The 15,386-nt window shown below is 42.4% G+C and overlaps 2 protein-coding genes across 2 annotated transcripts in view; both read right to left on the bottom strand.

Moving 5' to 3' along the window:
* LOC138982970 (glycoprotein-N-acetylgalactosamine 3-beta-galactosyltransferase 1-like) overlaps positions 1-8,444 on the bottom strand; it is a 10,467-nt gene extending 2,023 nt beyond the window's left edge. Inside the window, exons 1-4 of the mRNA XM_070356363.1 lie at positions 7,479-8,444; positions 5,146-5,519; positions 644-931; positions 1-273 (exon numbers count right to left, since the gene is read on the bottom strand). The exon at positions 1-273 is cut by the window's left edge and continues 2,023 nt beyond it. Of these exons, the coding sequence (XP_070212464.1) occupies positions 127-273; positions 644-931; positions 5,146-5,519; positions 7,479-7,755 (1,086 nt within the window). The 5' untranslated portion in view covers positions 7,756-8,444 and the 3' untranslated portion in view covers positions 1-126. The remainder of the gene's footprint in view (positions 274-643; positions 932-5,145; positions 5,520-7,478) is intronic.
* LOC138982969 (glycoprotein-N-acetylgalactosamine 3-beta-galactosyltransferase 1-like) overlaps positions 1-14,606 on the bottom strand; it is a 62,648-nt gene extending 48,042 nt beyond the window's left edge. The window contains exon 1 of the mRNA XM_070356362.1: positions 14,355-14,606. The gene's annotated coding sequence lies outside the window, so the exon portion shown is untranslated. The remainder of the gene's footprint in view (positions 1-14,354) is intronic.
* Positions 14,607-15,386: the final 780 nt, after the last annotated feature.

Genomic DNA, 15,386 nt, shown 5'->3' with positions numbered 1-15,386 from the left:
CACAGCAATCATGATTCCATTCAAACAACCATTAGTAACATTGCTTATTGTTAGCTTGAACAATTATTGCAATCATGATCACATTCGAGTTGATTTTCGACACCGTATGGGCGTGTGACTTCAGCTCTAGTGTTTGAGGTCCAGGTTGAGATCCTGAGGCTTGGAAAGGATGCCGAAGGGCCGCAAGTGGTAGACGAAATACTCCAGGGCGTACATTTTGGCAGAATGGATGTAATGGAAGGTGATGGGATAGTCGCTGATGTTGTCAAGGCCCTGGAACACATATACAGACCATAGATGAATGATTAATTACTTCGCACACCTAATATAAATGAATTGCACTGTTTAAGCTAACACAACACAACACGACACGACACGACACAACGCAACGCATTGCAACGCAACACCACATCACAACACAACACAACCCAACCCAACGCATCGCAACGCAACGCAACGCATCACAACGCAACACAACACAACACAACACCAAACCACACCACAGCACAACACAACTCAACACAACACAACGCCATACAACACCACACAACACTACACTACACAAAACAATACATCACATACACAACACAATGACACGCAAAAAGGGAGCTTCCAATGTATATTATTAAAGTCGCACGTATACCTTTTTGGCGCCATTGGCATCGCGGGACAGATACCACTCGGGGTAGCCGCCTTGGAGATGTGTCTCGGGCCCGAAGCAGTGGAAGCGGGAGCGGCCCAGGCGGTCTACAGACTGGAGGAGCTTGATCCCCATCCTCGTCATACACCTGCCCACCTCCTTGTCCTCTGACCCTCCGTCCTGGCGACATATGGAGGTGTTGTGTCCTTGAGTGGCCAGCCGTCTGAGGGCCTCCTTGCTCAGGACGTAGCCTCCCCCGCCACTCGCGTAGCCGTTCGGCATGTCTTTCACCTGAGTAACATCGTACGTTTTGTTTTAGCGTATGGCCGTTCGGCTTGACGATCACCTGAGTAACATCGTACGTTTTGTTTTAGTGTACGGCCGTTCGGCTTGACGATCACCTGAGTAACATCGTACGTTTTGTTTTAGCGTACGGCCGTTCGGCTTGACGATCACCCGAGTAACATCGTACGTTTTGTTTTAGCGTACGGCCGTTCGGCTTGACGATCACCTGAGTAACATCGTACGTTTTGTTTTAGTGTACGGCCGTTCGGCTTGACGATCACCCGAGTCAAGTTTTGACTAAATGTTTTAACATAGAGGGAGAATCGAGACGAGGGTCGTTGTGTATGTGTGTGTGTGTGTGTGTGTGTGTGTGTGTGTGTGTGTGTGTGTGTGTGTGTGTGTGTGTGTGTGTGTGTTTTTGTGTGAGTGTGTTTGTGTGTGTGTCTGTGTCTGTGTGTGTGTGTGTATGTAGAGCGATTCAGACTAAACTACTGGACCGATCTTTATGAAATTTTACATGAGAGTTCCTGGGAATGATATCCCCGAACTTGTTTTCTTTTTTTCGATAAATGTCTTTGATGACGTCATATCCGGCTTTTTGTAAAAGTTGAGGCGGAACTGTCACACTCTCATTTTTCAATCAAATTGATCGACATTTTGGCCAAGCAATCTTCGACGAAGGTCGGACTTTGGGATTGCATTTCAGCTTGAAGGCTTAAAAATAATTAATGACTTTGGTCATTAAAAATCTAAAAATAGTAATTAAAATTATTTTTTTTATAAAACGATCCGTTTATCGTATTCTTCATCATTTTCTGATTACAAAAACATATAAATATGTTATGTTCGGATTAAAAACAAGAGGCGAAGCCTTCAAGGCTCACGTAAGAAATCGACAAACAGTAACACAAACTCAATCACTCCGTCACACATACACACACACACACACACACACACAGAAAGAGCATAGGTGAAACTGTGCAAGAAAGCGAGACACTAGATCTAGATCTGTCTGTCTGCATGTAGCCTACTTACAGGGACACGACTGCCAACTAGTCTCGGCCCGCTCAAAATATCAATGACCGAGACTTTCAGTAATTCCTTCGCGTGACGTCTAACCCTCTTACGTCATAATGTGACGTCAATGTAATGTGACGTCTTCAAATGTTAAAGTTTCTACCACAGACATACATACATACGCACGCACGCACGCACGCACGCACAGACAGACAAAAGTTAGCATCGCATAGGCTACACTTACGTGAGCCAACAAGCTCTGAAAATTAAAAATATAAAAATTATGAATAAAATTAAATTTCCGAAGTCGATTTAAAAACAATTTCGTCTTATTCCTTGTCCGTTCCTTATTCCAAAAACGTATAGATATGATATGTTTGGATTAAAAACACATTCAGAGAGTTAAAAAGAATAGAGATATAGAAAAGCGTGCTATCCTCCTCAGCGCAACCGCTACCGCGCTTTTCTGGATTGTTAATGTCACTGCCTTTGCCACGAGCGGTGGACAGACGGTGCTACGAGTGTACGGTCTTGCGGAAAAAATGCAATGCGTTCAGTTTCATTCTCTGAGTTCGACTGAGCTTGACTAAATGTATTTTTCGCCTTACGCGACTTGTTTTTCATCTCTCAGCAGCGTCTGACCATAGGGAACGGGACCTAGAACGGATGTGTGGAATGCGGGTATGACAACTCAGTGTGTGAGAGCGCTACCGTTGCGTTACCGTTGTTTTAAGTTCCTTTAACGATCCAAGCGTTTCGTTACTGATGGGTTGAGGTTCCATTACCGTTCATTCTGATCGGGAGGGGAACGGCTAAAAATTTGAACATGCAGCCCAAACTCAGCCGTCCCTACCGTTCAAAGCAGTTCCGTTAACGATCAGTTACGTTCATTGCGGTTCTGTCCCGATCCCTCCCGTGCCCGCACCGTTCCTTGGTCGGTACAGGAACGGGACCTAGAACGGTTGTGTGGAAAGGGGGTATAAGACTCGACCACTTGGCTTATGGTGGAGACAGCTGGAAGATCTCTGGATATAATTGAAGAGGAGTAGTCTTCCTTTTAGAAAATGTGTACTCTGCCTTGCAGATTACAAATTTGTGCTGTCGGGGCTGGGTAAAGGGGGTGTGGGGTGGGTAAGCGAGGGGTAAGAGAGACGAAAGAGAAAACTGGACAGTAAAGCCACACACACAAAAAAGAAATTACCACATAATTATGCAGGTTTTCAATTCATATTTTTGCAAAGTATCTGCACAAGCATGTGTGCCTCTGTGAGTATGTTCGTGGCTGCTTTCATGGGGTGCCTGTATCCTCAGGAATTTGAGGATTTCCTTTATCTCTCTTTTTCTGACACCGTTGATTTAACGTCAATTTTACAGGACAGTTTCTTCCTTTCAGTTATAAGTTGTAGTAGTTTGACCTTATTGTTTTCAGGACAAGTAGAGCTCGTTCACCAGTAGCAAAGACTCACTCAGTCTGTCAGTGTGCCTGTGGGTGTGTGATGGGGGGGGGGGGGGGGGGGGGGCGGGCTCTCCCGTGACCGGCCACCTGCAACGTACGGACAGGTTTGCACTGGCCCAAGGGTGTCCGTTCATGAGAGGAACTGCTGCAACAGCAAAACTAGTGTGAAACATAAGTAATCAATTTATCCCCTTGACTACATGTATATTCACAATATGGACCTATCACTCTTCTTTGCATGTTTTCATGCCTACGGATTTTCAAATACTCTGCAACACATGTAGGCTAACCCAAATTTAACATGTGCCCGTACAATACCGCTTCTTTTATGAAAACATTGCTTCGGCCATGTTGATTTTAACCAACCAATTTTCTTGTGTAGAGTTGTATCCTCTTTGTCAGGTTTGAGGCACGGAGTTTGCGAAGAAAAACCATTCTCTCTCAAGGGTGGAAGTCAAATGTCTGCCAGACTCAGCAAATAGATTAGGCAGCCCATGATCACTGTTGAGATTGTAGTTGAAGTTCTATCGGATTTGTTGTTGGTTATGTTGTTGAAGACGTATATGTTCTCGAATTTGAGTTAATGTTGTTGTTGTCGTCGTCGTAGATGAAATCAAGATTGTTACGTGTCAAATCAATCGTGTTCCACCTACTGTTTATCAGTTTAAAGCTGTTGTTGGTGGTGTTGGTGACATTGTAGTTGTTCTTGGGTTTTGAGTTGTCAGTGTTGTTGTCGTTGTTGTAGTTGTTGTCCGGCCAATGTTGTACTGTGGTTGTTGTTGTTATTGTTGATACAGTTTCGCTGGTTTCTCAACAATGCTGTTGTGGTTGTTATTGTTATTGTTGATGTAGTTTCGCTGGTTTCTCAACAATAGTGTTGTTGTTGTTGTTGTTGTTGTTTTTTTGTTGTTGTTTTTTTGGGGTCCAGCCGATTTATTTTCACAGCCCATTCCTGCTTGAGCCTTGAGTCGGATGGAAACAAATGAAAACTCAAGCCTGAGTCCTTTTTTTGCAACTTCGAACATACGGCAGCAGCACACTCTCTCGGCATGATGTCGGGAGTACGCGCGCATCCACGGCTGCAGAAAAGACGCAGACCGAGCGTCGCTACTTTCGCTTCCGACGCCTGCATGTGACGTCACAGCCAACGGCTTGCCGCCGCGGGGATTTTGAAGTCTCGCGTAGCAGACGAATGTGGCCGCTTTTTGAGCATGCATTTTGTGTAAAATTAGACTGGTGCAACACAAAACCTGTGATTTACTGTTCGCTTTTTTTGCATCTTTAGATGCTTACCTATATCATTAAATCAACCCCACCTGCTTTATCTGACCTTAAAAAGAGCCTGTTATGGTCCTTTAAGATGTAGAGACTCCATACGGTGTAGATCCCTTGCAAAAATTATATATTATGCAATCAGACGAAGACAATTGTTTTCCATAGGTATATTGTAAATGAATACGTTGATGTTTAATGTTTCGGAGTTCAAGTAGCAGTAATGTTTTTCACGTATTTATTTCATGGTTGTTGTTGTGTTTTTGTATTGTTTCTGTTTTTGTTCTTCCCCCATTCCCCTTGGTTATAATATGGGTCTGTGGCCTTAGTACAATAAACCGTTCTGAGTTCTGAGTTCTCTCTCTCGGGAATGTCCCCGCTTATCTCCACTCCACCAACACCCCCCCCCCCTACCACCACCACCACCACTACCCCTCCTCAGTCTCATACTTCACATCCACCACCCTCCTCTCACATGAAAGATGTGTCCAAAGTAGATCGGCTGGTTGGTGTCGTACGAGGACAGCATGTACCTCAGGTTCTCCGCGATGAGGTAGGTGTCGTCGTCAGCCTTCATGAACCAGTCAGCCTCGTCGAAATGCTTCTCGTACACGTAGCGAAACGCCTGCATGGTCTTGGCCGTCAGGTGCTCCCTGCCCTCAGACACGTTGAGACCGATGGTGGGGAACGTGGAGTTCCACTGCGAGCTCATGAAGAGCAGCTTGTTGACCCGCTTGCCCCACGTGTTGCGCACGTGCACGGCCTTCTTGTCCAGGTTCTGGGGCCCCGTCATGACCCACACCAGCACGCGCACCTTCTTCGCCAGGTCACGGGCCGCCGTGTCGTCATCTCAAGACAAACATTGTTTGTGATAAACGTTGTTACGTAGTAATGTTGAATGGTGTCATAATAACTATGAATGATGAGGGTGTGTGTGTGTGTGTGTGTGTGTGTGTGTGTGTGTGTGTGTGTGTGTGTGTGTGTGTGTGTGTGTGTGTGTGTGTGTGTGTGTGTGTGTGTGTGTGTGTGTGTATGACTAGGGTCACATGAAATAGGTTATACTTTTTTTTTAAACATCAATCAAATATATACCAAATTGAAAATTCTGTCTGTGTGTGTCTGTGTGTGTGGGCAAACATACCAACAGAAAGACACATACGCAGAGAAACACACATATGCACAGGGGTACAAACACCCACGACGCACGCGTACGAACAGAGAGACAATGACAATGAGTTTCCGAGGTTTTCGGAACCCCTCCTCCCCTAGCCAAAAAAACCCAAACAAGGACAGACAAAAAAATGAAAATAAAGATTTACTGATGCTAAGATTGCACCAGATTGCTCAATTTTCCTTGATTTTTATCAGAATTTTCCGGAAGGGGGGGGGGGAGGGGGGAGGGGGGAGGGGCTTTTGTCTTCTAAGTGACAGATTTAGAAGGTAGTTAAGTAATTTGTTGGCTCAGGTTGTACCAGATCGGTCAATTGTCCTTTTTACATTTAGTCAAGTTTTGACTAAATGTTTTAACATAGAGGGGGAATCGAGACGAGGGTCGTGGTGTATGTATGTGTGTGTATGTGTGTGTGTGTTTGCGTGTGTGTGTATGTGTGTGTGTGTGTTTGCGTGTGTATGTGTGTGTGTGTGTGTGTGTGTGTGTAAGTGTGTGTGTGTGTGTGTGTGTGTGTGTGTGTGTGTGTGTGTGTGTGTGTGTAGAGCGATTCAGAGTAAACTACTGGACCGATCTTTATGAAATTTTACATGAGAGTGCCTGGGTATGATATCCTCAGACCTTTTTTTTACATTTTTCGAATAAATGTCTTTGATGACGTCATATCCGGCTTTTTATAAAAGTTGAGGCGGCACTGTCACACCCTCATTTTTCAATCAAATTAATTGAAATTTTGGCCAAGCAATCTTCGACAAAGGCCGGACTTTGGTATTGCATTTCAGCTTGGAGGCATACAAATTAATTAATGAGTTTGGTCATTAAAAATCTGAAAATTGTAATTAAAATGTTTTTGTTTATAAAACGATCCAAAATTACGTTAATCTTATTCTTCATCATTTTCTGATTCTAAAAACATATAAATATGTTATATTCGAATTAAAAACAAGCTCTGAAAATTAAAAATATAAAAATTATGATCAAAATAAAATTTCTGAAGTCAATTTAAAAACAATTTCATGATCCTTGTCAGTTCCTGATTCCAAAAAACATATAGATATGATATGTTTGGATTAAAAACACGCTCAGAAAGTTCAAACGATGAGAGGTACAGAAAAGCGTGCTATGCAGCACAGCGAAACCACTACCGCGCTGAACAGGCTCGTCAGTTTCACTCCGTTTTGCACAAGCGGCGGACTACGGTCATTGTGAAAAAATGCAGTGCGTTTAGTTTCATTCTGTGAGTTCCACAGCTTGACTAAATGTAGTAATTTCGCCTTACGCGACTTGTTTTAACTTTCCTTATTAAACAAGGAGAATTCATCGTCGTTATCATCATCCAACTGATCTGATTTATCATTATTGTCGTCGTCGACGTCCTCCTCCTCTTCTTCTTCTTCTTCTTCCTCATTTACTTCTACTCCTCCTCCTCCTCAGCTTTATCATCAAAACTACGATCAAACTCATTATCTTCATCATCATCATCATCATCATCATCATCATCATCATCATCATCATCATCATCACCACATCATCATCATCATCATCATCATCATCACCACATCATCATCATCATCATCATCAGCATCAGCATCAGCATCAGCATCAGCATCAAGATTACCACCATTATCATCATCACTTACCATGATGCGCGTGCTCATCCTCAAACTTGACAGCCTTAGCCTCGCCTCCGCCGACCGATGGGATGTTTTGATTCTTTTCCATCATCTCGTGGAACGCGTGCTCGTCCAGGTCATGCAGGTCTTGGTTCGATTTAATATGCTCTCGCGAGTCTAGGTGTACCATCACGCTAGATTGCGACATTTGCCGGTATGACGTCAACATGAATGACGCGGTGATTCCCAGCGCTAGGCCCAGGATGAACTGAAGATTCCCGCATGTCATGCGTTTCATTGCCATGGCTCACAGTATTTGTGGAAAGCGGCGACAAATATGTCAAGACGGAGGTGACATGAACGCTGGGCTAAGCATGAAGTTCTTTGTTTCAGTGATTCTATCGCTTCCTCTTACGATGGAAATAGTCAAGCTTTGAGTTGAAAATGGTTTACAATCACGTTCCTCGGTTTGGTTGATATCGTTTCTCTCCTTGTGGTGAAGATGTGCTGTTTTGGGATAAATTGTTTGTTGCAGTTGCGTGTGTTTTTTCTTCTCCAAATCGATGGTTGTTTATTGTCTTTGTATTAATGAAGTTGTTGACGACATTGTTGTTTGTGTCGGTTTCGCTTTAGTGATGACGTCACTGGTGATGACGACGGTCGAGTTTCACGAATGACTCAGAGTCCTTTCTTTTCACGCTGTCACTGAGTTACATCCAAGCCAAAACGAAAGAATTCTACAGAATTGCTGTCCATTGCATTTGTCACGATAAAAGGTCAATACATTTCACAATATGCCACTCAGGACTGACGATTCACTTTTGCTGTGTTTTGTTGCCTGCAAGTTGTCTGCCATCCAAGGACTTGATTCGTCGCATATTATCTCTCTTCCCTGGTGTCTCCTTCCACATGCGTAGGTTGACTGACGCTGTGCTTGTTTCCTAATTTACGCCCGTACGTGCCGTCGACACCTGGAACATCAAAACCACAATAAACACAGGTGTTCAAGCATTCAATTTGAATTATAAATGGTACTCATTGTCATAACTCATACGTTGAACGTTATTTGTTTTTGCTTTCTCTGCACACACACACATAAAACAATGTGAAAGGTTCTTCTACATAGTGAATGAACTCGGCCACAAAATTGTGTAAGCTGATCCTTCATCGTCTGAAGTTATCGTAACTAAAAACAAGTCGCGTAAGGCGAAAATACAACATTTAGTCAAGTAGCTGTCGAACTCACAGAATGAAACTGAAAGCAATGCAACGCAGCAAGACCGTATACACGGGGGATAACCTGTCAAAGGCCGAACGGAGGACGAAGGCCGCTCATGACACGTGTCAAGGCAAGTTTTGTCTGTTTTCTAGGTATTGTTTGATTTATGTCGGGATTTAAGGTAAGCTACTGATTCAGCGATGACTAAATTTGTTTCTCGATGCATAAAAAGTCAGGGAGCGATTGCTATTTGCCCGTAAATAGCCTTCAAAGCTGAAAATGTCGGCGATCGAGCACCGGAAATGGCTGTTCGATGGGTTTTGCAAGTAGAAATGTGCTTTATTTCACCAAATCAGCTCGTATTTGGTATGGGTACGGGATTCTAGAGGACGAAGGAGTCATAAGAGGTGCAAAGAAGTGCTATTTGGGAGTAGAATAAATCTTCCGAGCCAGTAGACAAGAGAAGGTCATATTTGAGAGATGCGCGTAGGCCGATAGTCTTTCCGACAAGCGAATGATACAGCAGATTAATTATTCGTTTTGATCAAAAACATAGTCTCTAGTTTTTATGAATGAGTTTTTTAATTAAAACAATCACGAGAACTCTCTCGCTTAGCCTAATGGCTGTTCGATGGGTTTCGCAAGTAGAAATGTGCTTTATTTCACCAAATCAGCTCGTATTTGACATCGTTTTGGTATATTCTAATCCTACCGCGAACTGGATAGCAGACGCGGCACGTGTGAACGAAATTTCGGAAAAGCGTACATCTGTACAGTGCAGCAAAACGGTTCTGTGCATCATTGTCAATGTAAATAGTGATCAACTTAGAAGCACGCGTACCCTGTTGCCCTTAGATAACGGCACACACACTAAGCCAAATAGCTGTCTCTCGTATACACCCACACACACACACGCACGCACGCACGCACACACGCACATACACATACATACACACCCACACACACTCATTCTAATGGGTTTGGAGCATCTGTTTATACAGATGCAGTCTGAAGACGAAGAAATGGTTCTTGTGGCAAAGGAGGTGGAGGAAGAAGTAGATGGACCTGTGCCAGGTCCATCCGGATCCGCTGCTCCGGCCATATGGCACCATTGTGGCAAATCGTTCGCCTATGGCAATAATCTGAAGAGACATATAAGGGAAGTGCACTACCAAGGTGAACTCGTGGTGTGTACAGAACCAGGGTGCCTTAAAACGTTCAAACGACCAAAGTTGCTCGAAATACACCACAAGAACAAACACTCAGATGAAAGACCTTTTGAGTGCCACAAATGTGCAAAGAAGTTTGCAATACAAAAAATGTTAACACAGCACTCCCATTCATGTGGTGGCCAGAAACCATATGGGTGCAAGTTGTGTATCATGGCCTTTGCTAGTAGAAGCAGTCTGGCCGACCACAGGAGGAGAAGCCACGAGGGCAGGCGATATGTCTGTGGGGGCTGTTCCAAAGTATATAAATGGAAAGCCTGCCTTACGCGTCACTGCGAAAAATGCACCAGTGCAGTGTAGCCATTTGCCAGTAGTGATCAGCAGCAAATTTCCAATAGTACTGAAATGTGTTGTTTCATAAACTGTTTTGACTGAATGTGTTTTTTTGACAGTTAGACCAGGAATCGAGACAAGGGTGTTGGTATTGGTATGTGTTGGCCAGTGTGTAGAGTGATTCCAAGAAAACTATTGAACAGAGACTTTGGATAAAAGTTCTTCCTGGCGATATTGCCAAATCGTGTTTGTTTTTTCTTCTTCTTCTTTTAATGTCTTTGATAACATTATTTCCGGTGGGGGGGGGGGGGGGTGTGGTGTGGATGGTGGGGGGGGGGGTGGATGGTGGGGGGCTCTGTGGGGACCTTATTATTTCAAATTATTAAAGGGATTGGAATTTTTATGAAACAACCTTTGACTCAATGCGGACTATGTGATTGCACTTCAACTTGAAAGCTGAATAGTAGGTTAATTTATCTGTTTCATTTTAGAAATAGCAGACAAATAAGAATTGTATCAACATATTGCGTAAAGACCCCTGAATAGTAATATATCTAAGTATGACATGTTTACTCTGAAAGTGTGTACAGAAATTTGGTTATGCAAATTATAAATTAGGTCCTATATTCGCTGAAACAATCTCGACCCGTTTCGCTTTTTGGTTAGCCCAACTTCAAGAATATAGTTGATGTTTGATAATTCCGTTCAAGACCGACAGATTGACAAAATGTTTTGATGTTGCTTCACACTCCTTGTTCCTTTTTTTTGGTTTTCTACATTTCTTGCATCTGTTCTTATTCTATTGCTGTGTCTCTCTTGTTGCATTTGTGTGCCTCTGTTGTCATTGACAACGTTTTTGTAAGACGGTGAATTATTAACCTGAGTTATGATCTGTACGTACAGTAATAACACACAAACACACACACACACACACACACGCATGCACGCACGCACACACACACACACACACACACACACACACACACACACAAATTACTCCATTATTTTGAGAGACCAGGGCAGACATTGTTTCCTCATCGGTTATATCCATATACCTTTCTGTTTTCGTATCATTTTAGATATTCTAATTTTAGGTGTACAATACAGTCTACGCTGAGCAATTTTAATTCATTTTAAGTTTAATTACGGAAAAGGGAGACGAGAGAGAGCATACAAAGGAAGATAGTTAGTGTATGTGTGTGTGTTTGCTTGTGTGCGGGCGAGCCTGCGTGCCTGTGCCTGTGTTAATGTGGATGTCTGTATTCATGAGTGATTGCAAAGAATGTTGTGGATCTTTTTAGTGAAATTTTAAATTGTTAGTGATCGAGATGATATTTATATATGTTAAACCGCCTGACACTGCGAGGCAATTTATAATGTTTTTAATATATGGACATTAAACTTTGAATCTTGAGTGTAATGTCTCTGGGTCTTCTGCAGTTAGAAATTGTGATAAAGGAAGTGACTTGTTTTTCTATTTCACAAACAATCTAACAAAGAGTCCTATGACTATAAAACACATTCTCATCCATCCACAAACATTTTCCGTTCATCAGAAATGAAAGTAAAAGACCAAGGGTTTACTGCAGTAAGTTTTGTATTTTGATTTAAACACTAAAACGAAACTCACAACAATATTTTGTTGAAAAAAAAACCTTTGCCGGTTGTAAACATCATTCATCACACACCATCACTGCATCAGTAAATTGTGTATTCAGATGATGGTTTTACAAAATTAATGGTTTGCATTTAGTTGCCAAGAAACTGGAGTGACGTGTGCCGGTATTTCTTCACAACAAACACAATGCTCTGATCATGTAATCATACAACTATCATAAAATGGATGAAAACACAAATGCCCAAAGTTTATGTATGACAGGGACGCACACACAAACTTTTGAAACACATGCACATTTTAATGATTACTCACAGTAAAAATAAAAAAAAAGTAGAGAGAGAGAGAGATATCTTATTTGTGTTATTACTGTACAGTCAAACCTGAGCATGGTCAAACACCATCATTTTGTATTCACTCACTTAATCAGCCCCAAATTTACATTTCTTCGTAAACATCTGCATTTAATATAACGATATGATAAATAAACAGTAACAAAAACTTGATGAGCTTATGGTAACAAAAGTAAACATTCAAGGTACATACCTAAACACCACACAAATACATGCCAAATCCTATGGTTCCTGCAATGTCACAAACAACACTTGGAAATATTTAAAAAAAAAAAAATATCTCCGTCACACAGGCGTGCTGACATACATTGATACATGTATACATACATTTATGTGTATACAGAAATGTGCAGAGATTGTGCCCGCTGTCGCCATCATCATCATCATCATCATCATCATCATCATCATCATCATCATCATCATCATCATCATCATCATCATCATCATCATCACTTCAGTTCAACCAGTGTGTTTTATGGTTAAAAAAACCAACAACAACATACAGTGGAACCCTTCATGTAAGACCTTCAGAAAACAGGTTTTAAAAGGGAAGGAGTCTTAAAATATTGGTAAATGTACATTTGTTATGAACATTAACCTAGTAAAATCAGGACCGTAAGACTTCAATTGGAAGGGGGGGGAGGAGGAGGGAGTCCACTGTACAAGATATTGTCCCCATACATAGTAACATTGGTAAAAATTGATAATTGAACAACCTTTCTGCTACTATTTTGTTTGTGGTAAGCATAAGAAATGTTTTTTCCCATTCAAATGACTGAATCATTAACTCAGGCTTAGAAGAGAGAGGGTTCTCACACAATATATATACATTTTCCAAAAGAAAGACTGGTCTCTTGTGCACCGGAAAAGGCACTTGCTGTTCCTCTTTGGTCAAACAATCTAGTTCAGGGAAATAACACTGTCCAAATAATAGATACGGGGTACTTCCATTTTTACTGATATGTATATATATATACATATGACATGCTAACTCCACACACACAAGCCCCCCCCCCCCCACCCCCTCCCCAAACCCGGGCAGAGACACAGAGTGCAAAACGACGCTTCCAGGCAACATCTGCTGCTACCCCCCCCCCCCCAAAAAAAAAAAAAAATACGGCCGATGCATCCCCGCGATCGAATCAGACATCAAATGACACCGCTATCAGCTGCCCTTGCGTTAACTTACCCCCCCCCTCCCCCCGGGTACCATGTGTTATCAACAGTTTTTTTATTATTTCAACGAGTGAGAGAAGACTTGCCACAAGGCCAAAAAGAAACTATGAGAGAGAGATAACTTTATTTTACAAGGATAAAGATTTAAGGGTAAGCGAGAGAGTTCTCGTGATTGTTTTAATTAAAAAACTCATTCATAAAAACTAGAGACTATGTTTTTGATCAAAACGAATGATTAATCTGCTGTATCATTCGCTTGTCGGAAAGACTATCGGCCTACGCGCATCTCTCAAATATGACCTTCTCTTGTCTACTGGCTCGGAAGATTTATTCTACTCCCAAATAGCACTTCTTTGCACCTCTTATGACTCCTTCGTCCTCTAGAATCCCGTACCCATACCAAATACGAGCTGATTTGGTGAAATAAAGCACATTTCTACTTGCAAAACCCATCGAACAGCCATTTCCGGTGCTCGATCGCCGACATTTTCAGCTTTGAAGGCTATTTACCGGCAAATAGCAATCGCTCCCTGACTTTTTGTGCATCGAGAAACAAATTTAGTCATCGCTGAATCAGTAGCTTACCTTAAATCCCGACATAAATCAAACAATACCCAGAAAACAGACAAAACTTGCCTTGACACGTGTCAGGAGCGGCCTTCGGCCTCCGTTCGGCCTTTGACCGGTTATCCCCCGTGTCACTGTCATAACTGATACAAGCGTTGTGAATAACTCCACATGCACATTCAAAACGAATGGAAGCCACAAAGCTGAGACAATGCTAGATACGCATAATAATATGACGCCGCGGCTGTCACATCAGAGATACAATACGTTGACACTGCAGTCAAAAGAAGTAATTGTCCTTACTGACTCGCTGGCTAAAACACAGGCCGAAGTAGCCTCTTCACACGCACAGACAAAAGAACTGGAGACAATAATAAAGTTACAACTCCGTCAGGCAGAAAGCAGTAATTTGAGGGAATCCGAGCGTATCTGACTGAGTAGTGACTATGTGACTACAATAAGTCTACTCACTGTCAAAGCAAAAGGCGTAGTTGATCTTCGCGGAAGCTCCACATACCACAGAACAATGAACAAACAAAACAAGTCCAGCCTCCTAATGCAGGGGGATGGAAGCTGAAACAGTCCGAATTAACAAAAATAAGAAGTAATTTGGAACACAATGCAAAAAGCTGTAAAGTTGAGAGAATCCAAGAGAGACCACACTTTTCAAGCGACTGTGACTACAACAATAGCGGCCCACACGGACACACGTTGCACAGCGAACAAACCGCTTGAGCCATAATAATAAGGCCCAAAAAAAAAAAAGGTCTGTTTACGGTAACATAGGCCAAAAAAATAGGGTCGGTAGGTCGGGATTTTTTTTTTTTTTTTTCCCCAAAAACCATATTTTTACGTTATTTTGCCAAAAAAACCGAGATTTTTTTTTTTTTTCCCCAAATGCCAAAAAAAAGTCTAGGGTCGCGCGAAAAAACTAGGGTCGGTCGGGTTACCGTAAACAGACCTATTTTTTTTTTTGGCCTAAATATCATGCCGAGCTGTGGCCACAGAACGTGGTTTACCGTAAACAGCAATAGGCACGGGGGATAACCGGCTATAAAGTGGTAAGCTGGTGAACAGTGGTCAACCGTCGATTCGGCCTTCATTTTCCTGTTTTACCACACAGTTGTTGATCTCTGTCAGGATTAAAGGTGAGCTACTGCTTTTGCGATGACTAACTTTGTTTCGAAATGCATAATATCTTGAAGATGTATTTGCGTTTTCCCGTATTTATATTTTAAAGTCAGAAATCTTGGCGACGAAGCACCGGAAATGGCTGCTCGGTGGGTCTCAAAGGTAGAAATGTGCTTGTTTTTACCAAAGCAGCTCGTATACAGCTTAGGTACGGGAGTCTTAGTGACAAAGGAGTCATACTTGATGCAAAAGAGTGCTATTGTGGGGTTGGAATAATTCGTTAGAACGTGCAGGCGAGAGGCGGTCGAATATGTGAGATGATCGTACACCGGGTTGCCGACCGTCGCGAATGGGGCAGCAGACGCATAATCC

The sequence above is a fragment of the Littorina saxatilis genome, linkage group LG12, assembly GCF_037325665.1.
Source record: "Littorina saxatilis isolate snail1 linkage group LG12, US_GU_Lsax_2.0, whole genome shotgun sequence".
NCBI classification, from domain to species: domain Eukaryota; kingdom Metazoa; phylum Mollusca; class Gastropoda; order Littorinimorpha; family Littorinidae; genus Littorina; species Littorina saxatilis.
The sequence above is the reverse complement of the archived record's forward strand: the minus strand, read 5'-3'. Positions and strand labels throughout refer to the sequence as shown.